The sequence below is a fragment of the Coregonus clupeaformis genome, chromosome 1, assembly GCF_020615455.1.
Source record: "Coregonus clupeaformis isolate EN_2021a chromosome 1, ASM2061545v1, whole genome shotgun sequence".
Lineage (NCBI taxonomy): Eukaryota > Metazoa > Chordata > Actinopteri > Salmoniformes > Salmonidae > Coregonus > Coregonus clupeaformis.
The window spans coordinates 46,198,582-46,219,712 of NC_059192.1; the positions used below are offsets into that span (position 1 = coordinate 46,198,582).

General features: G+C 44.8%; 1 protein-coding gene across 1 annotated transcript; it reads left to right on the top strand.

The window, feature by feature from the left end:
- Positions 1–16,227: 16,227 nt before the first annotated feature.
- LOC121582750 (tumor-associated calcium signal transducer 2) lies at positions 16,228–20,692 on the top strand. Its single transcript, XM_041898834.2, has 7 exons — positions 16,228–16,589; positions 17,543–17,644; positions 17,863–18,121; positions 19,420–19,485; positions 19,599–19,761; positions 19,914–20,153; positions 20,345–20,692. The coding sequence occupies exons 1-7, from the start codon at positions 16,532–16,534 to the stop codon at positions 20,366–20,368; spliced, it is 912 nt and encodes a 303-aa protein (XP_041754768.1). The 5' UTR covers positions 16,228–16,531; the 3' UTR covers positions 20,369–20,692.
- Positions 20,693–21,131: the final 439 nt, after the last annotated feature.

Below are 21,131 nucleotides of genomic sequence, written 5' to 3' on the forward strand. Positions count from 1 at the left end.
TTCTCTATTTGTACAGAGGGCATTGGCGTGGCAGCCTCTGTTCGTAATCTGGCATTCGTTGACGTCCTCACATTGGACACTGTTGCCGAGGTAGCCATCCAGACACACACAGCTGTAGCTGCCCAGTGTGTTGTGCGATGTGCCTTTGGGTGGCAGCCGTTGAGGCCAGTAACACACTTGTCAATGTCCTCACCCTGTAATCCATCTTCCTGGTAGCAAATCCGACACACACATACACAGTCATTGACTTCAGCCTTGAGGCACTTGGCGTGGGTGTGGCATTTACTTCCCACCGATTCACAGTCACTCAGATCAGCAACTAGAGAGAGAGAGAGAGAGAGAGGAGGGAATAATTATTAGAATAGAGATAAATGTATTGAGACAGTTAGTTTATTTAGAACTCATATACTATACTAGACCAAAACAAAATGTAATTGATAAAGAGAGAGATGACTACAGTCAAGATGACATGCAACCAGATTGTGGACAGACTCACCTACAGAGCAGTGGTAACCTGCAAGAAAAAGAATACAGTGAAAATTGTGAAATTGAAATGCATAACATAGAAGTTTGCATGTTTATTTTCCTACTGCCTTGAGACTGTGATTTGGAGGCTCTGGAAGTCCTGTTAAAATGTCAGTGCATTATCCCCCATCCCTTGAATGAGTCACAGAGATGCCAGAACAGAAGTTATATCATAGAGCTCAGTTCTGGGAAAGTAGGGAAAGTTTCAATGTCACATGCACAAGTACAGTGAAATGCCTTTCTTACAAGCTCTAGCCCCAACAATGCAGTAATCAATAACAATGTAATACTAAAAATAACAAAGTAGAACAAAAACACACGAGAACTAAAAATAAGAAATAAGAAGAACACGATAAAGTAAGTAAGCATACTATCTACAGGCTCAGTTCCAGTACCATATTTACAATGTGCAGGGATCCTGGATCGATAGAGGTAGATATGTATAGGGGTAAGGTATATAGGCATCAGGATATATGATAAAAGAGTAGCAGCAGGGTATTTGATTATTGTATGTGAGTGTGTGTGTGTAGAGTCAGTATAAATGAATGTGCATATTGTGTGTGTGTGTGTGTGTGTGTGTGTGTGAGCAAATGATGGAGTGAGTGTTTGTATGTGTGTTGGAGTATCATCGTGCGTAGTGCCTGTGAGGGTAAATAGAGACAGTGCAAAAATAAGAATAAAATACAAAGGTCAACTCAGTCTGTGTAGCCATTTGGTTACCTATTTAGTTAGCTAGTTAGCAGTCTTATGGCATTGGGATAGAAGCTGTTCAGGAGCCTGTTGGTGTCAGACTTGATGCACCGGTCTATGGCTTGGGTGGTTGGAGTCTTTAACGATTTACCGGGTCTTCCTTTCATATCGCCTGATATAGAGGTCCTGGATGGCAGGGAGCTCGGCCCCAGTGATGTAATGGGCTGTCTGCACCACCCTCTGTAGCGCCATGCGATCGAAGGCGGTACTATTGCCATACCAAGCAGTGATGCAGCCAGTCAAAATGCTCTCAATGGTACAGCTGTATAACTTTTTGAGGATTTGAGGGCCCATGCCAAACCTTTTCAACCTCCTGAGGGGGAAGAGGCGCTGTTGCGCCTTCTTCACCACTGTGCGTGTGTGTGGACCATTTTAAGTTCTTAGTAATTTGGACACCAAGGAACTTGAAGCTCTCGACCCGCTCCACTGCAGCCCTGTCTATGCGGATGGGGGCGTGCTGACCCCCACCCCGTTTCCTGTAGTCCACAATCAGCTCCTTGGTCTTACTGACATTGAGGGAGAGGTTGCTGTTCCGGCCCCAATTCCTTGTTGTGTTTAATGGTGGTAAAGTATTTGTTACATTTCTTAGGGTCCCTTTTGTTTCCATAACCTACTTCCACTCAAAACATTAACGCAGGGTCTACTATTACCTTAACATGAAGCCTATTTTTAAGACATGAATCAACCCACCACAGGAGATCACTGAAAAGGTACTGATATTATTATCCAATTATAACTGGAACGTTGTTAAACATTGATAGGCTAAAATAGGGAGGAAACTGAAATAGCGGTAGTTGCTATTCATATTTGGGTTGGATATATAGATAATTTTGCAAATGACTTATACAAATGTCAAGACATATTCCAAAAAAGGTATTTGATTAAATGTTTTAACTAATTATTTGGCAGTAACTGCTGTTTCTTTGATTAGGCCACAAAATGAACAACCTGAGAAAAAAGGACACTACTGGAATCCATTATTGTTTGTTCAAAGAATGTCCCCATAATGCCTTAGACTGTATTGTTGAGCATCCAAATAGGTGAGACTTGTAAGTCCAGAGGGGTTAGAAATAAACATCCCCTAAAAGCCCTGAATAGAGGAAACTGATCAAAAACAATCCCTGTTTTCTGATTGAATTACAAGCTAAATGCTAAGATTCTCTCTAGGCCAGGTTCGATCATTGTGTGTCTATGTCGGGACAGAGCTCCGTATGAACCTGGGTGGTGGTGAGTTTTTACGTAAGAATACAATCTACTGTAAGTCTCAGAGGACCTTATTCTGCACAGTAAAGTTATACAGTTACAGTAAACTAAAGGTTATGTTTGCCTCCTACCAAACCCCGACATTTCAACATTAGGCGCAGTATCCACTGTACTCTACGGGTAAGTTACTGGGCCATGAAGTGTAGGCTATTTGTTTTCAGGTCCAGAAATAGTTCAAATTTAAACCTAGTAGATTAGAATTGTTCTAATACAACGTTCCAGTTTCAATGTTGAAACCCAAATGATCTATATCACAACTTGGCAAATGAAGAAGGTAAAAGAGACATACCATTGCCTTCACTTACGGATAAGGTAAAGATTCTGTATAGATAAAAAAATATTCTCGAAGACTATAGATATGAAAAGAATATGGCCAAGGTACAATGATCTGTGATGTAAGGATTCCCTTTGAAAGAAGGCACACCTGTTCATTGAAATGGATTCCAGGTAACTACCTCGTGAAGCTGGTTGAGAGAATGCCAAGCGTGTGCAAAGCTGTCATCAAGGCAAAGGGTGGTGTCACGAATTCAGCCGAGGCTGCCCCTCCTCCTTGCTCGGGCAGGCTTCGGCGTTCGTCGTCACCGGAGTACTAGCTGCCACCGATATATGTTTCTGTGTTCCACTTGTTTTGTCTTGATTGCACACACCTGATTCCCATCACGTTAATTTGTTTCTCTATTTTACCCTCTGGTTTCCTCATGGTGTTGTGCGTGATTGTTCGTTGTTTTGCTGTCTTTCTTGTGAGCTGGTATTTTTCTTCATTGCGTGGAAGATATGCTCTGTTACTTTTGTTAAGTAAAGTATGTCGTTTACTAAGTTCTGTGTCCTGCGCCTGACTCCGCCCTACCGCTACACACTGACGCATGACAGAATCACACACCCATAATGGAGTCAGCAGGCACATCCATTCCTCCAGGATCAGTGGAGGAACGCATCCAGCAGCACTCAACCATGCTACAGACTCTCGGCACAGCCATGGATCAAGTACTACAGTCGATGGAGCGATGGGAGAGAGGGGGTTTTCCTACACCTCCTCCCACTACAAATCCCCCCACATCGCTGTCTACTCCTTCACCACCTGGATCCAGTGGGATTCGGCTCTCGCTCCCGAGGGCATATGACGGAACAGCTGCCGGGTGCCAGGGGTTTCTGCTCCAGGTGGAGCTTTACCTGGCGACCATCCACCCGTCTCCCTCAGGATACGAGAGCGTGTCCGCCCTCATCTCCTGTCTGTCGGGGAAAGCGCTCGAGTGGGCCAACGCTGAGTGGGGAGGTATAGACGCAGCATCGGTGCGCTATGAGGATTTCACCAGCCGCTTCCGGGCAGTATTTGATCATCCATCGGAGGGGAGAGCGGCGGGGGAACGGTTGTTCCACCTCAGACCGGGGAGGAGGAGCGCACAGGAATTCACACTGGACTTCAGGACCTTGGCAGCCAGCGCGGGATGGAATGAGAGGGCCCTGATCGACCATTACAGATGCAGCCTACAGGAGGACGTTCGTCGAGAGCTGGCCTGCAGGGACACCACCCTCAACCTCGACCAGCTGGTGGACTTATCTATATGGCTGGATAACCTGTTGGCCACCCGCGGACGTCCAGATCAGGGTCCGTCCAGTCCATCTCCCAGCACTTCCGACCCTACACTGATGGAGCTCGGAGGTGCTGATTTAAGGGTTACCGGAAGGGGGGCTGTTTCCTGCACCAACTGTGGCCGCAGACGACGCACTGCTGGTCGGTGCTGGAGAGGGTCCTCAGAGAATCGAGGCAGCAGGCAGGGCACTGGAGGACTATCCCAGGTGAGTAGGCACCCGACTCACACAGAGCTCCCTGTTGCTCACATGTGTATTCACGTTGAATTTCCTGAGTTTTCCCCGCATTCCAAGCATAAGGTGCTCGTAGATTCAGGCGCAGCTGGGAATTTTATAGACTGTCTATTTGCACATTGATTATTTGTCCTGTTGATGTGCCCTTCCCTATACATGCCTTAGATAGTCGCCTTTTAGGGTCAGGCCTGATTAGGGAGGTCACAGATCCACTCTGGATGAAAATGCAGGAGGGTCATGAGGAGAGAATCAATCTCTTCCTGATCGATTCTCCTGCATTTCCCATGGTGTTGGGGCTTCCCTGGTTAGCCTCTCATGACCCCAATATTTCGTGGCGACAGAGGGCTCTCAAGGGATGGTCACGTCAGTGCTCGGGAGGTGTGTAGGTGTTTCCGTAGGTGCAACGACGGTGGAGAGTCCAAACCAGGTCTCCACTATGCACATTCCCCCCGAATATGCCGATTTGGTTCTCGCCTTCTGTAAAAGGAAGGCGACTCAATTACCACCCCATCGACAGGGGGATTGTGCGATAAATCTCTGGGAGGGCGCTGCACTTCCTCGGAGTCGCGTGTATCCTCTGTCACAGGAGGAAACGGCGACTATGGAATCATATGTCTCCGAATCTCTGGGACAGGGATACATTCGGCCTTCCAATTCCCCTGTTTCCTCTAGTTTCTTTTTTGTGAAGAAGAAGGATGGAGGGTTGCGCCCGTGCATTGACTATCGAGGTCTCAATCAGATAACTGTTAAGTACAGTTATCCACTACCGCTCATTGCGAGTATGACGGAGTCATTGCACGGGGCACGCTTCTTCACCAAATTGGATCTCAGGAGCGCGTACAATCTGGTGCGTATCCGGGAGGGGGATGAGTGGAAGACGGCATTTAGTACCACCTCTGGGCACTATGAGTACCTCGTCATGCCGTACGGGTTGATGAATGCTCCCTCAGTCTTCCAATCCTTTGTCGATGAGATTTTCAGGGACCTGCACGGACAGGGTGTAGTGGTGTATATAGATGATATTCTCATCTACTCCGCTACATGGGCCGAGCATGTGTCCCTGGTGCGCAGGGTGCTTGGTCGACTGTTGGAACATGACCTGTACGTCAAGGCTGAGAAATGTCTGTTCTTTCAACAGTCTGTCTCCTTCTTAGGATACTGCCTGTCCGCGTCAGGGCTGGAGATGGAAATGACTGCATTTAATCTGTGTGTAAATGGCCGACTCCAACCACGGTAAAGGAAGTGCAGCGATTCTTAGGGTTTGCCAACTACTACCGGAGGTTTATCCGGGGCTTTGGTCAGGTAGCGGCACCCATTACCTCCTTGCTGAAGGGGGGACCGGTGCGCCTGCAGTGGTCAGCTGAGGCGGACAGGGCTTTTGGTCACCTGAAGGCTCTGTTCACCTCGGCTCCCGTGCTGGCTCATCCGGATCCTTCCTTGGCATTCATAGTTGAGGCGGACGTGTCCGAGGCTGGGATAGGAGCTGTACTGTCCCAGTGCTCGGGTATGCCACCAAAGCTCCGCCCCTGTGCTTTTTTTTCGAAGAAGCTCAGCCCGGCGGAACGAAACTATGATGTGGGGGACAGGGAGCTGTTAGCTGTTGTTAAGGCTCTGAAGGCGTGGAGACAAACACCCTTTTCTCATTTGGACTGACCACCGCAGTCTGGAGTACATCCGGGCGGCGAGGAGACTGAACCCTCGCCAGGCAAGGTGGGCCATGTTTTTCACACGTTTTGTTTTCACCCTCTCGTACAGACAAGGTTCCCAGAATGCTAAGGCAGACACTCTGTCCCGACTGTATGACACAGAGGAGCGGTCCAGGGAGCCCATTCTCATACTTCCAGCTTCTTGTCTGGTGGCACCGGTGGTATGGGAGGTTGATGCGGACATCGAGCGGGCGTTACGCACGGAGCCCACTCCCCCCCCAGTGTACGTTCTGTCTGATGTTCGCGATCTATTGGGCTCATACGTCACCCTCTTCTGGTCATCCTGGCATCGGTCGGACAGTGCGCTGTCTTAGTGGGAAGTACTGGTGGCCTACTTTAGCTAAGGACGTGAGGATCTATGTTACCTCCTGCTCGGTGTGCGCCCTGTGCAAGGCACCTACAGAGAGGGAAAAAAGTATTTGATCCCCAGCTGATTTTGTATGTTTGCCCACTGACAAAGACATGATCAAGGATTTCGGTCCTTCACGGAGTAGTGTGTTACCAATTGTTTTCTTGGTGACTATGGTCCCAGCTGCCTTGAGATCATTGACAAGATCCTCCCATGTAGTTCTGGGCTGATTCCTCACCGTTCTCATGATCATTGCAACTCCATGAGGTGAGATCTTGCATGGAGCCCCAGGCCGAGGGAGATTGACAGTTATTTTGTGTTTCTTCCATTTGTGAATATTCGCACCAACTGTTGTCACCTTCTCACCAAGCTGCTTGGCGATGGTCTTGTAACCCATTCCAGCCTTGTGTAGGTCTACAATCTTGTCCCTGACATCCTTGGAGAGCTCTTTGGTCTTGGCCATGGTGGAGAGTTTGGCATCTGATTGATTGATTGCTTCTGTGGACAGGTGTCTTTTATACAGGTAACAAGCTGAGATTAGGAGCACTCCCTTTAAGAGTGTACTCCTAATCTCAGCTCGTTACCTCTATAAAAGACACCTGGGAGCCAGAAATCTTTCTGATTGAGAGGGGGTCAAATACTTATTTCCCTCATTAAAATGCAAATCAATTTATAACATTTTTGGCATGCATTTTTCTGGATTTTTTTGTTGTTATTCTGTCTTTACATTTACATTTTAGTCATTTAGCAGACGCTCTTATCCAGAGCGACTTACAGGAGCAATTAGGGTTAAGTGCCTTGCTCAGGGGCACATTTACGTCATTTAGCAGACGCTCTTATCCAGAGCGACTCACCAATTGGTGCGTTCACCCTATAGCCAGTGGGATAACCACTTTACAATTTTTGGGGGGGTAGAAGGATTACTTTATCCTATCCCAGGTATTCCTTAAAGAGGTGGGGTTTCAAATGTCTCCGGAAGGTGGTGAGTGACTCCGCTGTCCTGGCGTCGTAAGGGAGCTTGTTCCACCATTGGGGTGCCAGAGCAGCGAACAGTTTTGACTGGGCTGAGCGGGAACTATGCTTCCGCAGAGGAAGGGAGCCAGCAGGCCAGAGGTGGATGAACGCAATGCCCTCGTTTGGGTGTAGGGACTGATCAGAGCCCGAAGGTACAGAGGTGCCGTTCCCCTCACTGCTCCATAGGCAAGCACCATGGTCTTGTAGCGGATGCGAGCTTCAACTGGAAGCCAGTGGAGTGTGCGGAGGAGGGGGTGACGTGAGAGAACTTGGGAAGGTTGAACACCAGACGGGCTGCGGCATTCTGGATGAGTTGTAGGGGTTTAATGGCACAGGCAGGGAGGCCAGCCAACAGCGAGTTGCAGTAGTCCAGACGGGAGATGACAAGTGCCTGGATTAGGACCTGTGCCGCTTCCTGTGTAAGGCAGGGTCGTACTCTCCGAATGTTGTAGAGCATGAACCTGCAGGAGCGGGTCACCGCCTTGATGTTGGCGGAGAACGACAGGGTGTTGTCCAGGGTCACGCCTAGGCTCTTCGCACTCTGGGAGGAGGACACAGCGGAGTTGTCAACCGTGATGGCGAGATCATGGAACGGGCAGTCCTTCCCCGGGAGGAAGAGCAGCTCCGTCTTGCCAGGGTTCAGCTTGAGGTGGTGATCCGTCATCCATACTGATATGTCTGCCAGACATGCAGAGATGCGATTCGCCACCTGGTTATCAGAAGGGGGAAAGGAGAAGATTAGTTGTGTATCGTCAGCGTAGCAATGATAGGAGAGGCCATGTGAGGATATGACAGAGCCAAGTGACTTGGTGTATAGGGAGAAAAGGAGAGGGCCTAGAACTGAGCCCTGGGGGACACCAGTGGTGAGAGCACGTGGTGCGGAGACAGCTTCGCCACGCCACTTGGTAGGGAGTGACCGGTCAGGTAGGACGCCATCCAGGAGTGAGCCGCGCCGGAGATGCCCAGCTCGGAGAGGGTGGAGAGGAGGATCTGATGGTTCACAGTATCAAAGGCAGCAGACAGGTCTAGAAGGACAAGAGCAGAGGAGAGAGAGTTAGCTTTAGCAGTGCGGAGAGCCTCCGTGACACAGAGAAGAGCAGTCTCAGTTGAATGACCAGTCCTGAAACCTGACTGGTTTGGATCAAGAAGGTCATTCTGAGAGAGATAGCAAGAGAGTTGGCTAAAGACGGCACGCTCAATAGTTTTGGAAAGAAAAGAAAGAAGGGATACTGGTCTGTAGTTGTTGACATCAGTGGGATCGAGTGTTGGTTTCTTGAGAAGGGGAGCAACTCTCGCTCTCTTGAAGACGGAAGGGACATGGCCAGCGGTCAAGGATGAGTTGATCAGCGAGGTGAGGTAGGGGAGAAGGTCACCGGAGATGGTCTGGAGAAGAGAGGAGGGGATGGGGTCAAGCGGGCAGGTTGTTGGGCGGCCTGCAGTCACAAGTTGCAGGATTTTATCTGGAGAGAGAGGGGAGAAAGAAGTCAAAGCATAGGGTAGGGGCAGTGTGAGTAGGACCAGCAGTGTCATTAGACTTAACAAACGAGGATCGAATGTCGTCAACCTTCTTTTCAAAGTGGTTGACGAAGTCATCCACAGAGAGAGAGGAGGGGGGGGCGGGGGGGGGGGAGGATTCAGGAGGGAGGAATATGTGGCAAAGAGCTTCCTAGGGTTAGAGGCAGATGCTTGGAATTTAGAGTGGTAGAAAGTGGCCTTAGCAGCAGAAACAGGTTTATTCAAATAAACCTACCATTAAAATTATAGACTGATCATTTTTTGTCAGTGGGCGAACGTACAAAATCAGCAGGGGATCAAATACTTTTTTCCCTCACTGTAGACACCTGCCCAGAGGGAAATTACAACCTCTACCCGTTCCACAATGGCCGTGGTCACACCTATCGGTGGATTTTGTTACGGACCTCTCCCCGTCACAGGGGAATACCACGATTTTAGTCGCTCTGGATCGGTTTTCTATGTCCTGCCGTCTCATTCCTTTGGCTGGTCTCCCTAAAGCCCTACAGACTGCTGAGGCCCTGTTTACACACGTCTTCCGGCACTACGGGGTACCTGAGGATATAGTGTCGGGGTTCCCAGTTCACATCAACATTTTAACATTTTAGTCATTTAGCAGACGCTCTTATCCAGAGCGACTTACAGGAGCAATTAGGGTTAAGTGCCTTGCTCAAGGGCACATCGACAGATTTTCACCTAGTCGGCTCGGGGATTAGAACCAGCGACCTTTCGGTTACTGGCACAACGCTCTTAACCACTAAGCTACCTGCCGCCCTGGAGGGCTGGAGGGCATTCATGGACCATCTGGGGGTCTCGATCAGCCTGACCTCAGGGTTTCACCCCGAGAGTAATGGGCTGGTGGAGAGGGTAAACCAGGATGTGGGTAGGTTTCTGAGGTCATATTGCCAGGACCGGCCAGGGGATTGGTCGGTGTACATCCCCTGGGCAGAGATGGCCCAAAACTCCCTCTGCCACTCCTCTACTGACCTGTCTCCATTTCAGTGTGTACTAGGCTATCAGCCGGTCCTGGCACCATGGCATCAGAGCCGGGGGGGATGGTTACTGTCATGAATTCAGCCGAGGCTGCCCCTCCTCCTTGCTCGGGCAGGCTTCGGCGTTCGTCATCACCGGAGTACTAGCTTCCACCGATCTATATTTCTGTGTTCCACTTGTTTTGTCTTCATTGCACACACCTGATTCCCATCACGTTAATTTGTTTCCCTATTTTACTCTCTGGTTTCCTCATGGTGTTGTGCGTGATTGTTCGTTGTTTTGCTGTCTTTCTTGTGAGCTGGTATTTTTCTTCCCTGCGTGGAGGTTATGCTCTGTTACTTTTGTTAAGTAAAGTACGTTGTTTACTAAGTTCTGTGTCCTGCGCCTGACTCCGTCTTACCGCTACACACTGACGCATGACAGGTGGCTACTTTGAAGAATCTCAAATATAAAATATATTTTGATTTGTTTAACACTTTTTTGGTTACTACATGATTCCATATGTGTTATTTCATAGTTTTGATGTCTTCACTATTATTCTACAATGTAGAAAATAGTAAACATAAAGGAAAAACCCTGGAATGAGCTTTTGACTGGTACTGTATATATTTTCTATTCATCAGGTGGTGCTGCTAGCACCCTGAGCACCGCTACTTGAGCGCCTATGATCGTAGCAGAGATTTACTCACTGCATATGTTTCTATATTCTCTGTGTCTAGGAGATTTTCATTGGGTCTGAGAGTGCAGGCTTCTCTCGACTATAACGTGTGTGTCTTTCCGTCTCTCTGAGGTGGATGTGACTGTGTCCTCTCCTCCTTTCTTACCCAGGCTGCGTGCCTGTTCAGTTCCTCCACTGCTGTCTCTTGTCTCTCTCAGGGACCCAAAACAATAGGACATCTACCATACCTGAGAGCCCTCTGACACCTGAAACCACTGAGAGAGACAAGTTATGTATCGTTCCTCTCACAATAACTGGACTAGTCCCCTGAGGAATTCATTTGTCCTCCTCACTTGAAAAGGATAGAGCCAAATAGACAAGGGACACTGGTCGGGATGGATTCATCTATAAAGAAGTGTTGGAAGTGTTTTACAGTGCTATTCTGAGAATACAGTAGTTCACAATTATTTGATGTGAGCATTTAACAGTTGGCTTCCATTCTACATCATCATCTTCATCATCATGTATCATGGCTGCGTATTGTTTTCTAGGAGGAAGGCCTTTGCATAAACTGATCATGCAACATCATACTTTCAAAATCTTAGCTAGCAAGCTAGACAAGCAGTCATCATCATGAATCACGTCGACAATCTATTGGTAAATCCTTGTCATTTTAACAGAAATTATAGATAAAACGTATCGGTGCTCATCGGCCATTGGAAATAAACATTACACAACAAGTCGGAAATCGCAAATTCAACAATCAGTGGTTTGGAAGGGATCAGTGGCTAACAGCAAAAGTTGCAAAGCAATCACTATTTTGCTTCCCCTGCCTGCTATTCGGTGGAGAGGGTGTGTGGTCCAAGTCTGGGTTTAAGGGTCTCTTTTCCAAGCTTAAAAGGATAAACATTCACACACAACACCATGGGCCATAAAAGGTTGAATACATTGGCCATGCTGTCAATCCACTCGGAACTGGGAAATCTCAGACTTCAGTGAGTTCAAGACAACTGGGAACTCGGACAAAAACTAGCTCCGACTGGGAAAATACGTTTTGAATGGTCATCCAACTCGGAATTCCAAGTCGGGAACTCGGGCCCCTTTCTAGAGCTCCGACTTGAAGATCACTGATGTCATGATTCAACCTTTTTTTTCAGAGATCCCAGTTGTCTTGAAAGCACCACAAATCCAGAGAATGCCAGACTTTGATGACAAAGTTTCATTACAAAATTTGCCCACAAGAAGGACCTCTAAGCCACCTTCCAGTTCAAGTGAGCACAGCACAACAACGGTGAGTCCAAAAATGTATTGTATGCTGCTGCATAAATTATGTAATATGCCAGGGAGGTATGTATACTGTCTGTAGGTAAGAAAGTAATACTAAGTGTATGTTGTGTAGTAAGCTGTTAGCAGCCCATGTGCCTCACCCTAATAATTTGGTCCCTTTTCCCCTCATAATTTAGCCTACTGTTCTGACTTACTGGTGCACATGTAGCCTATAGCCTGTTTTAGAGAAATGTCATCATTGAATATTGTAAGAACTTTCATTGTCTGCTTATACTGTATGCCCCCTTTATTTATCCTACGGTTCTGACTTGGTGTATAGGGAGAATACAGTAAGAACGGCCCATGTTCTGAATTCTGTCTCTGTACATTTCAAAAGTGCTGAACAAATAGTTATATTGTCTACGTCCGTCTTAGCTCGCTCATTAATGTCTTAATCGAAATTACAGATTGCCTCTTATCTGCTCATTGTTCCCTTGTGCCATAGTTTGTACATCTCAATTGTCAGTAGAAACCACATTTGTTTAAGCAAGTCAGCCATATCAGCTATATATTTTTTAAAGGCAGTAAATGAGGCTGAATGAACTTTTTCGCTGCCAGACAAGGCTCCGCTGATAGCCATGTGTAGTGGTGGTAAGGATTCACTCCACGGTGCTGAAAAGAAAGCTCTGCTGTTGGGACAGCTTTATGTAGGCCCTAACAGTTTGTGGGCACCGTTAGTCACCATTATAGTGCAATGAATGTATTGTTTAGTGTTGTGTAGTGGCTTTGCTGGCATGCATAAAAAAATATATATGTTGAGTTTGCCCCACCAAGATTTACTTGCTAAAATCACCACTGACCGTGTGCCTCTAGGAATCAGGGCCCGCATTCACAAAGCGTCTTAGAGTAGGAGTGCTGATCTAGGATCAGGTCTCTCTTACATTTACATCATTTAGCAGACGCTCTTGTCCAGAGCGACTTACAAATCTCTTCTTATTCATTATGGTCTACAAGGAGAAACTGATCCTAGATCAGCCCTCCTAATCTGAGACGCTTTGTGGGCTCATTGCAGGTACTTCACTTGTTAACCTAACATAGCTGGCATAAAATAAATTAGATCCCCTACATAGGCCTACTGATCTTGACCAGAAGAAAAAAACATTAGGAGGAGGTTCTCTTCTACACTGTTTAACCAATCCAGTAAATGTGGAGGAGGAGTTAAGCTGGAGCGTCGCCTTGTTAACGTCCAAAAGCAGAAGTCGAGTCACAGGCTCTCTTTCCATTTCCCCTGAAAACCGGAATATCAGGTTGTTGGGGGCTCTGCAAAAGCTATTCACTGGTAGATCTGCTAATCAGCTGTTTGGTGAGATAAAGGCTACAGGTAGATAATATAGGTAATAAAGTACTACTGTGTTGATAAAGCCAGTTAAAGGGAAACTACCTGTCTTGTTTATCAGTTTCATTCCAAGGTGGAACAATCACTTGAATAGAGTGTTTTGATATGACTTTTTTATTTTCTGATCAATATCGTATTTCAGGTAAAACTCATGTTTAGTCATGTTGTACAATACATTTTCCACTGGTGGATGAGTAGCCTAAATTATTTTCCACACTGCCTTATCTGATGTATCTGAGAAATATGACTCATAGCCAAATTAGTCATCACCATGGAGACTTCAGTCAGTGTTTCTACATTTGGTTTTGTGAGATTTTTTTTTTACCTGGGTTGTTCAAATGATACTGTATCTAATTATATATATATATATATATATATATATATATATATATCACATTATGTGATATATTTATGTAGCCTGTAGTTTGTACATCTGGTATTTTACATTTTGTAGTTAACCCTTGAATCAAGGGTCAGATCCCACTCAGTGGCCATGGGCCTCGGATCTGTGTGAAAATATGTGAAACAGCCTATTGACCTATCCAATATTACACTGAACAAAAATATAAACGCAACATGCAACAATTTCAAATATTTTACCGAGTTACAGTTCATATAAGGAAATCAGTAAATTAAAATAAATAAATTAGGCCCTAATCTATGGATTTCACATGACTGGGAATACAGATATACATCTGTTGGTCACAGATACCTTTAAAAAAAAAAGGGAGGGCCTAGTGTCTGCAGGTTTTTGGTTCTTCTTTTCAATTAAGCCATAGACAACCAGGTGTGGGGAGGTCCTTACTAATTAGTGACCTTAATTAATCAACGTACAAGGGAGGAGCAAAAACCCGCAGCCACTCGGCCCTCCATGGAATGAGTTTGACACCTGTGGTGTAAGAAATATCAGGACAACTTCTCTCTTCATTAAGCAGGTTTCCATCCAACCTTTTATTTTTAGTAGGCGTACATGTCAGATAAAACATGGAATGACAGGCCTGATGGAAACAGAAAATATTTCAGTAAACTGTCCAGATGTTGACAAAACTAAATATGCTAGACAAGGTGGGATATTTTTTATCAGTAAGCAACCTGGTCTCAGAGCATTTCCTATTATTCTGTACATAAATATGAGACACTCCATTTAGAATGATATGTAAAGTTTTGTATAATAATACGAAATGCTCTGAGACCAGGTTGCGAGAAATATAGTTGGAAATGCTTTTATGCCCAAATATTGATATAATAACCATATTGAAGTAAACAATGACATTTACATTTACATTTTAGTCATTTAGCAGACGCTCTTATCCAGAGCGACTTACAGTTAGTGCATACATTTTCATACTGGCCCCCCCGTGGGAAACGAACCCACAACCCTGGCGTTGCAAGCGCCATGCTCTACCAACTGAGCTACAGGATGACAATGTTGTGTGGTCCTCCCACTATGACTCGTTGGGAAAGCATGCAGTTTATTAAGCTACAGATGCAATAAATGATGATGAACTTCAATGTGGTGAAAATGCAAGGTGATGAGCTTGATGCTCCTTTCCAATAAATACTGAGGGTCTTATTCTGGTGACATAATAATCGATGCTTGGCTGCCATTTGACAAATAAAATGAATCTCGCTTTTTTGTCCATAATAACGCACAGCGTTTTATCTGCAACAAGTCAATTTGATGGAAACATCTCTGGTGGGAAAATGAGCATATCGTTTTTATGCAGATTTTAGAATTTTCCCATGAAAATCTGTCGCCAATTGGATGGAAACCGAGCTACTGATGAATATTTAATTAACTCTCTTGGACCGTAGACCTACACAGCTGTGGCGTAGATTACTTTTCTATCAAACCCGCATCCAAACCAATCTCAGGCTGTATAGGCTGATTTTGTAGGCCTAAACATTTCATTTAGAGCAAAACATATTACACTATTATAATGAGTTAGACCTCAGTTAAAGCCTACCAAAATATGTCTAAAACACAGCACTCACTAGCATCCTAAAATCACCATATAAAAATCCTCTAATCTCAAACATTTGGTCAACAGAAACAAAATGAACAGATCTCTGAAAAACTCAAAATATTCTACATCCAATTATAGCCTTGTCATAGTGTGAATAGCTTACTAACCTAGACCTAGAAATCCCAATTGTTGGAAATGACACAGGAATACATATGGGAGACTCAATCCTTCCATAGCCTATTCAAATGTTATTTTGAATTTGAAGCATGTTGGTCAAACAGGCTATAGCCTACCTTTTAGTCTAAATCAATGTTGATCAAAACAGTTAAATAGGATAGATTGTAATGTTGCTCAGTAAAAGAATAGGCCTACATAATATTAGGTTACAGACTAAAGTTAACTATTTGCTGCACGCTCGCAGTCTGGCACGCTATCACATAAAAAAATCCTACTCAAATATTTGGTCAACAGAAATAAGGAACACATTTCTGAAAACCTCAATGTTCTACATCTAACTATAGGGGTGTCATCATGAAAATACTAAGCTGTGAGCACAAATATATTATTTTAGATACAACCGGAAATGCACAGTTAAAGTTCACTGTAAGACAAGTAAAAACAATTTTGCTGGCTTGCGAGGCAATAAATCAGCATTTTATGTGATACAGACCCAACCCAATTTGGATTCAATTCTCTCTCAGCTCGGACATGTTTTGGGTCGGATCAGGTCCACCTTGGATATAAAAAAATAAATAAAAAAGACAGGATCCAGTTGGGGTCGGGTATGAATTTAATGGATTCGGTTCGGATCTCAATTTTGGGATCCGAGAAGACCTCTACCGCATCTAATATTTCATTGGCAGTAGTTTGATTATATACATGTTTGTCGTTTCTAAATTATATTGTTCTCTATCTTTCTCAGGTAATACGCCACACACCCTCCTCATTATTTAAATTAGCTGACGTCATGAGACTGATTCTGTTCTTATAAATCAAAAGTATTTTTCAACTACAGCAGCCAGTATCAGATATAGTAATACATTTTACAAGCTCGATGGATTAAGTGATTTCACAGGTGATATCGACATTTTTAAGGAATTACACACACACCATTGCTCACCAATCCGTATCAGTGCTTGTGTGGTGAACAAGATTTCATTGGAGTTTATCTCAACTGGTTGGACGAGCCGCACCCGTGGAAAGAAAAGGACCGTTGTGTCGCTCAGGTGTTTACTCCATCTTGGTGCTTTGTGCTGGACGGTCACAACGCTTACTAAGGACGTTTCATCTGTTCTCAAAGTTTCTACCATGAAGATTTGGATTGCACTTCTTCTTGCGACTTTCGCAGTGGGTGCCTCAGCTCAATGTAAGTTCATTTAATTTAGGCATTTTAACAAGGTGAACAAGGGAAAGGTTTATTCGCATGTTATTATTTTCTATGAGAAGACATGCCTTTAAAAAAAAAAAGAAGAAAGTAGACATCTCTAGCCAATTATGATAGTTCGAGGTTATTGGTTCCAAAATTGATAGCTAACAATTAACTTTTTTTTATTTTGACCTCTGCGTTTCGCTGCCTAGCCTTAGACAACCAGCCAGCCCTAATCAAGCATTTCGGTATGATAAACCAATTGTTTATCGCCAAAATATTACAATGACATTACATGTTACGCAATTGTATTTTCTTTATACATTGGACTTAGTTATACACCAACGAGACAAGTTTCGGTGCGCTAAAGAGTGGGGGTGGGGAGGTATTGTTTTGTCTAACCAACGCCCAGTTCGCGCTCTACCTGTAGGCCTACACCCTCCATGGGAATTCCTTTGGGACTTGCTTTTAACTGCCTCCGCTCTAATAAACATGGATATTTCAACCAGGCATGTTACTCCATTACATCACCTGTTGTTGGCCTCATGGTAGTCTGATTAGTCAGGCTGTAATACACAATTAATTGGTATATACAGCCTAAAACGAATGCCTGTGAAGTCGTGTAAATGTTCCTTACAGGCCACACATTAAAAATAATTTTACCTCGGTGCCAAACCGAACCATATAACTACCGGCTCTCTAAAAAGTCGGGTAAACAATACTTTCCTGTGGATATTTTGTCTCAAATGTCGAGCAGCTGAAGGACAAACCGCACAGAACCAACTGGTAGAATAGTTTTAAATGTCAAAAAACATTTCTCAACATTCTAGCTTGTAAGGAGCTGTACACGATTTTGCAGGCATTAGTTTCAGGCTGTACCAATTGTGTATTACAGCCTGATTTAATCAGACTAGCCTCATGTATAATTTACTGGTTTAATTTGTCTTCCACAGGCCAATGTAACAATATGAAGTGGGCTACATGCGATGGAACTCCTTGCCAGTGTAGCATTATGGTTGGAACTGAATTGACACAAAACCTGAACTGCTCTACATGTAAGTACCTCTCTCATTACTATGTCAAGCAACATTAATCTCATTTGAGAAACTTTTAATACATCCTGTTATAAATATTACAACTAGCCTACAGACAAATGTAAAAGGGGTTTGTGGGTAGACACAGTTTTTCTGGGACTGGCGTGACTTGTTCTCATTCAGTGTTATTTGGCCTATGAATGATTCTTATATGGTCTCTTATCCCTCTCCTCTGTCAGTGATCCCCAAATGCTACCTGATGAAGGCAGAGATGTACCGTGCTAAGAACAACCTGTCCACTCGTACTGGAGGAAAGCCAGTCGAGACCGCCTTTGTGGACAATGATGGCATCTATGACCCAGAATGTGAGGCCACTGGTGCCTTCCGGGCCAAGCAGTGCAACAACACTGAGGAGTGTTGGTGTGTCAACAGTGCTGGCGTGCGCAGAACCGACAAGGGAGACAAGAACCTCAAGTGTGAGAAACTGGTGGAGACCTAGTAAGTTTCTATCATGTATCTTGTCATTCCTTGTGTATTTAGATTAAGAATCATGGGTTGCCGTCATTTATGAAGGATGTGGCTTCAGCTTTAATTGGTGTACAGACTGAGCACGTGTTATGCTAGTGAAACATAAATTCAGGATGATTAAGAAAAGGTATGCTGATCACCGACAACGATGAGACAGCCTATAGGGAGGAGGTCAGATCTGGCCGTGTGGTGCCAGGACAACAACCTCTCCCTCAACGTGACCAAGACAAAGGAGATGATTGTGGACTACAGGGAAAAAAAAGAGGACTGAGCACGCCCCCATTCTCATCGACGGGGCTGTAGTGGAACAGGTTGAGAGCTTCAAGTTCCTTGGTGTCCACATCACCAACGAACTATCATGGTCCAAACACACCAAGACAGTCGTGAAGAGGGCACGACAAAGCCTATTCCCCCTCAGGAGACTAAAAAGATTTGGCATGGGTCCTCAGATCCTCAAAAAATTCTACAGCTGCACCATCGAGAGCATCCTGACTGGTTGCATCACCGCCTGGTATGGCAACTGCTTGGCCTCTGACCGCAAGGCACTACAGAGGGTAGTGCGTACGGCCCAGTACATCACAGGGGCAAAGCTCCCTGCCATCCAGGACCTCTATACCAGGCGGTGTCAGAGGAAGGCCCTCAAAATTGTCAAAGACTCCAGTCACCCTAGTCATACTGTTCTCTCTGCTACCGCACGGCAAGCGGTACCGGAGTGCCAAGTCTAGGTCCAAAAGACTTCTCAACAGCTTCTACCCCCAAGCCATAAGACTCCTGAACAGCTAATCATGGCTACCCGGACTATTTGCACTGCCCCCCACCCCATACTTTTACGCTGCTGCTACTCTGTTAAGTATTTATGCATAGTCACTAACTCTACCCACATGTACATATTACCTCAACTACCTCAACTAGCCGGTGCCCCCGCACATTGACTATGCAACGGTACCCCCCTGTATATATAGCCTCCCTACTGTCACTTTATTCTATTGTATATATAGCCTCCCTACTGTCACTTTATTTTTACTTCTGCTCTTTTTTTCTCAACACTTTTTTTGTTGTTGTTTTATTCTTACTTTTTTGTTTAAAATAAATGCACTGTTGGTTAAGGGCTGTAAGTAAGCATTTCACTGTAATGTCTGCACCTGTTGTATTCGGCGCATGTGACCAATAAAATTTGATTTGATTTGATGCATCTAAATTCTGATGACTAGGCCATTGTACCGAGTATTGAAATCTAATCTAACCCCGTCCCTCCCTCTCTCCTACAGTTGGGTTCGCCTGGAGCTCAAGCACAAGGAGGTGGCCAAAGCAGTGGATTCTTCTAAGTTGCAGGCGTAAGTATTTATGTCCGTTTCATGGTATTCATGTACATTTTATATTATAGCACTCTTGTGAAATGTTAACACGTGCATGAAACTACTCACTGAACTTTGGTGTCCTCCTGCAGTGCCATTGCAACTGCCATCCAGACCCGTTACAGCGTTGACAAGACCCTTGTGAAGGAGGTGCAGTATGACTCTGAGGCTCGCCTGATCATCGTCGATGTCCAGAAGGAGAAGGGAGACCGCAAAGCCGACCTATCGCGTATGGCCTACTACATGGAGAAAGATGTAAGCCATGACCTCTCCCCACGCTTTGCTATTTCACTTCAGTAACAAAAATCATGGTCTCCCTTGGAAAATGTCTTGTGACCTCAGTTAAATAAACAAATTATAGTCAAAGCCCAGATTATGAACCTGTGAATATTCCATGTTATTCCCAGGTCAAGGTGCTTCCCCTGTTCACTAACCCAGCTAAGTTTGAGCCCAGTGTGGACGGTCAGAAGCTGGAGATGGAGAACATCTTGGTGTACTATGTGGATGAGGAGGCCCCCACCTTCACCATGAAGAGGCTGACCGGGGGCGTTATCGCCGTCATCGTGGTGGTCATCCTGGCCGTGGCCGCAGGACTGCTGGTCCTTTTCTTTGCGAGGAAGCGAGAGCAGAAGTACAGCAAAGCAGAGGTGAGCGTTCCACTGATAACGAGATTAAGGAAGCGTTTGAAACAACGTGTCTATAAACTGTTCCTGTTGTGGTCATGGTTTTATGAATACAACCTTCTGGTATTCACCAAATTTAGAACCATACTGGCACGTTGAAAAACCAATTGCCCCCTGATGCCTAATGTTTTTGTTTGGTTCCTTGTCTCTTTCAGCCCAGAGAGCTGGAGAACCTGTAGACAACCCTTCACCTGAGTCTGTTCTGCGCTGGAATATGAACTTGTATATTACAAAATATTGTTACTTGAGAGATGCCGTTTGTAAAGGATTGGTGATTTTTATTTGGCACTGTTACTTCCACCAGCATCTTTATATATAAGCTGTTGGAATTTTTAGCTTAATGTCTATACAATGCCAAAGCTACTCTGCTTCAGGATAAATGTCCACGTTGATTGAAATGCATCAATGTTTTTATTAAGTTTGAATGCCGCAGACTGTACAGTTTCATATGCATTGTGTTTTGATGGCTTGTCTGTTTTTAATAAAGTGTATTTTAAAATGTCTCCTTTGCTTTGCCTTTTTACAATTTTGTTACAATCAGTTTATTTGCCTGTAAAATGACAAGGGGTTCTTAGACTTAAAGTTTAATAGCGTTCAGCATTTGAGCCATGTATACCTTTTTAAGGTGGCTCAATGGAAAATTACTGTGCAGAGTCAAAATAATGGGGGAGGGGAACAACTGGCAACAATTTGCATGATATGACTTTGTTTGCCAGCCTGGCTAACTAATGAGGAATATACTCAAACCAAGTCCATAAAACTTATCTAAACTATTTTTTTCACCCCCTAAACTATTTTATGGCTAGTATTGGTCTTGAGCGATATCAGTGATTTGTAAATCAAACTTTATTGGTCACAGACATTTAGCAGATGTTATTGCGGTTGTAGCGACATGCTTGTGTTCCTAGCTCCAACAGTGCAGCTAAACAAGTTACTTCACTC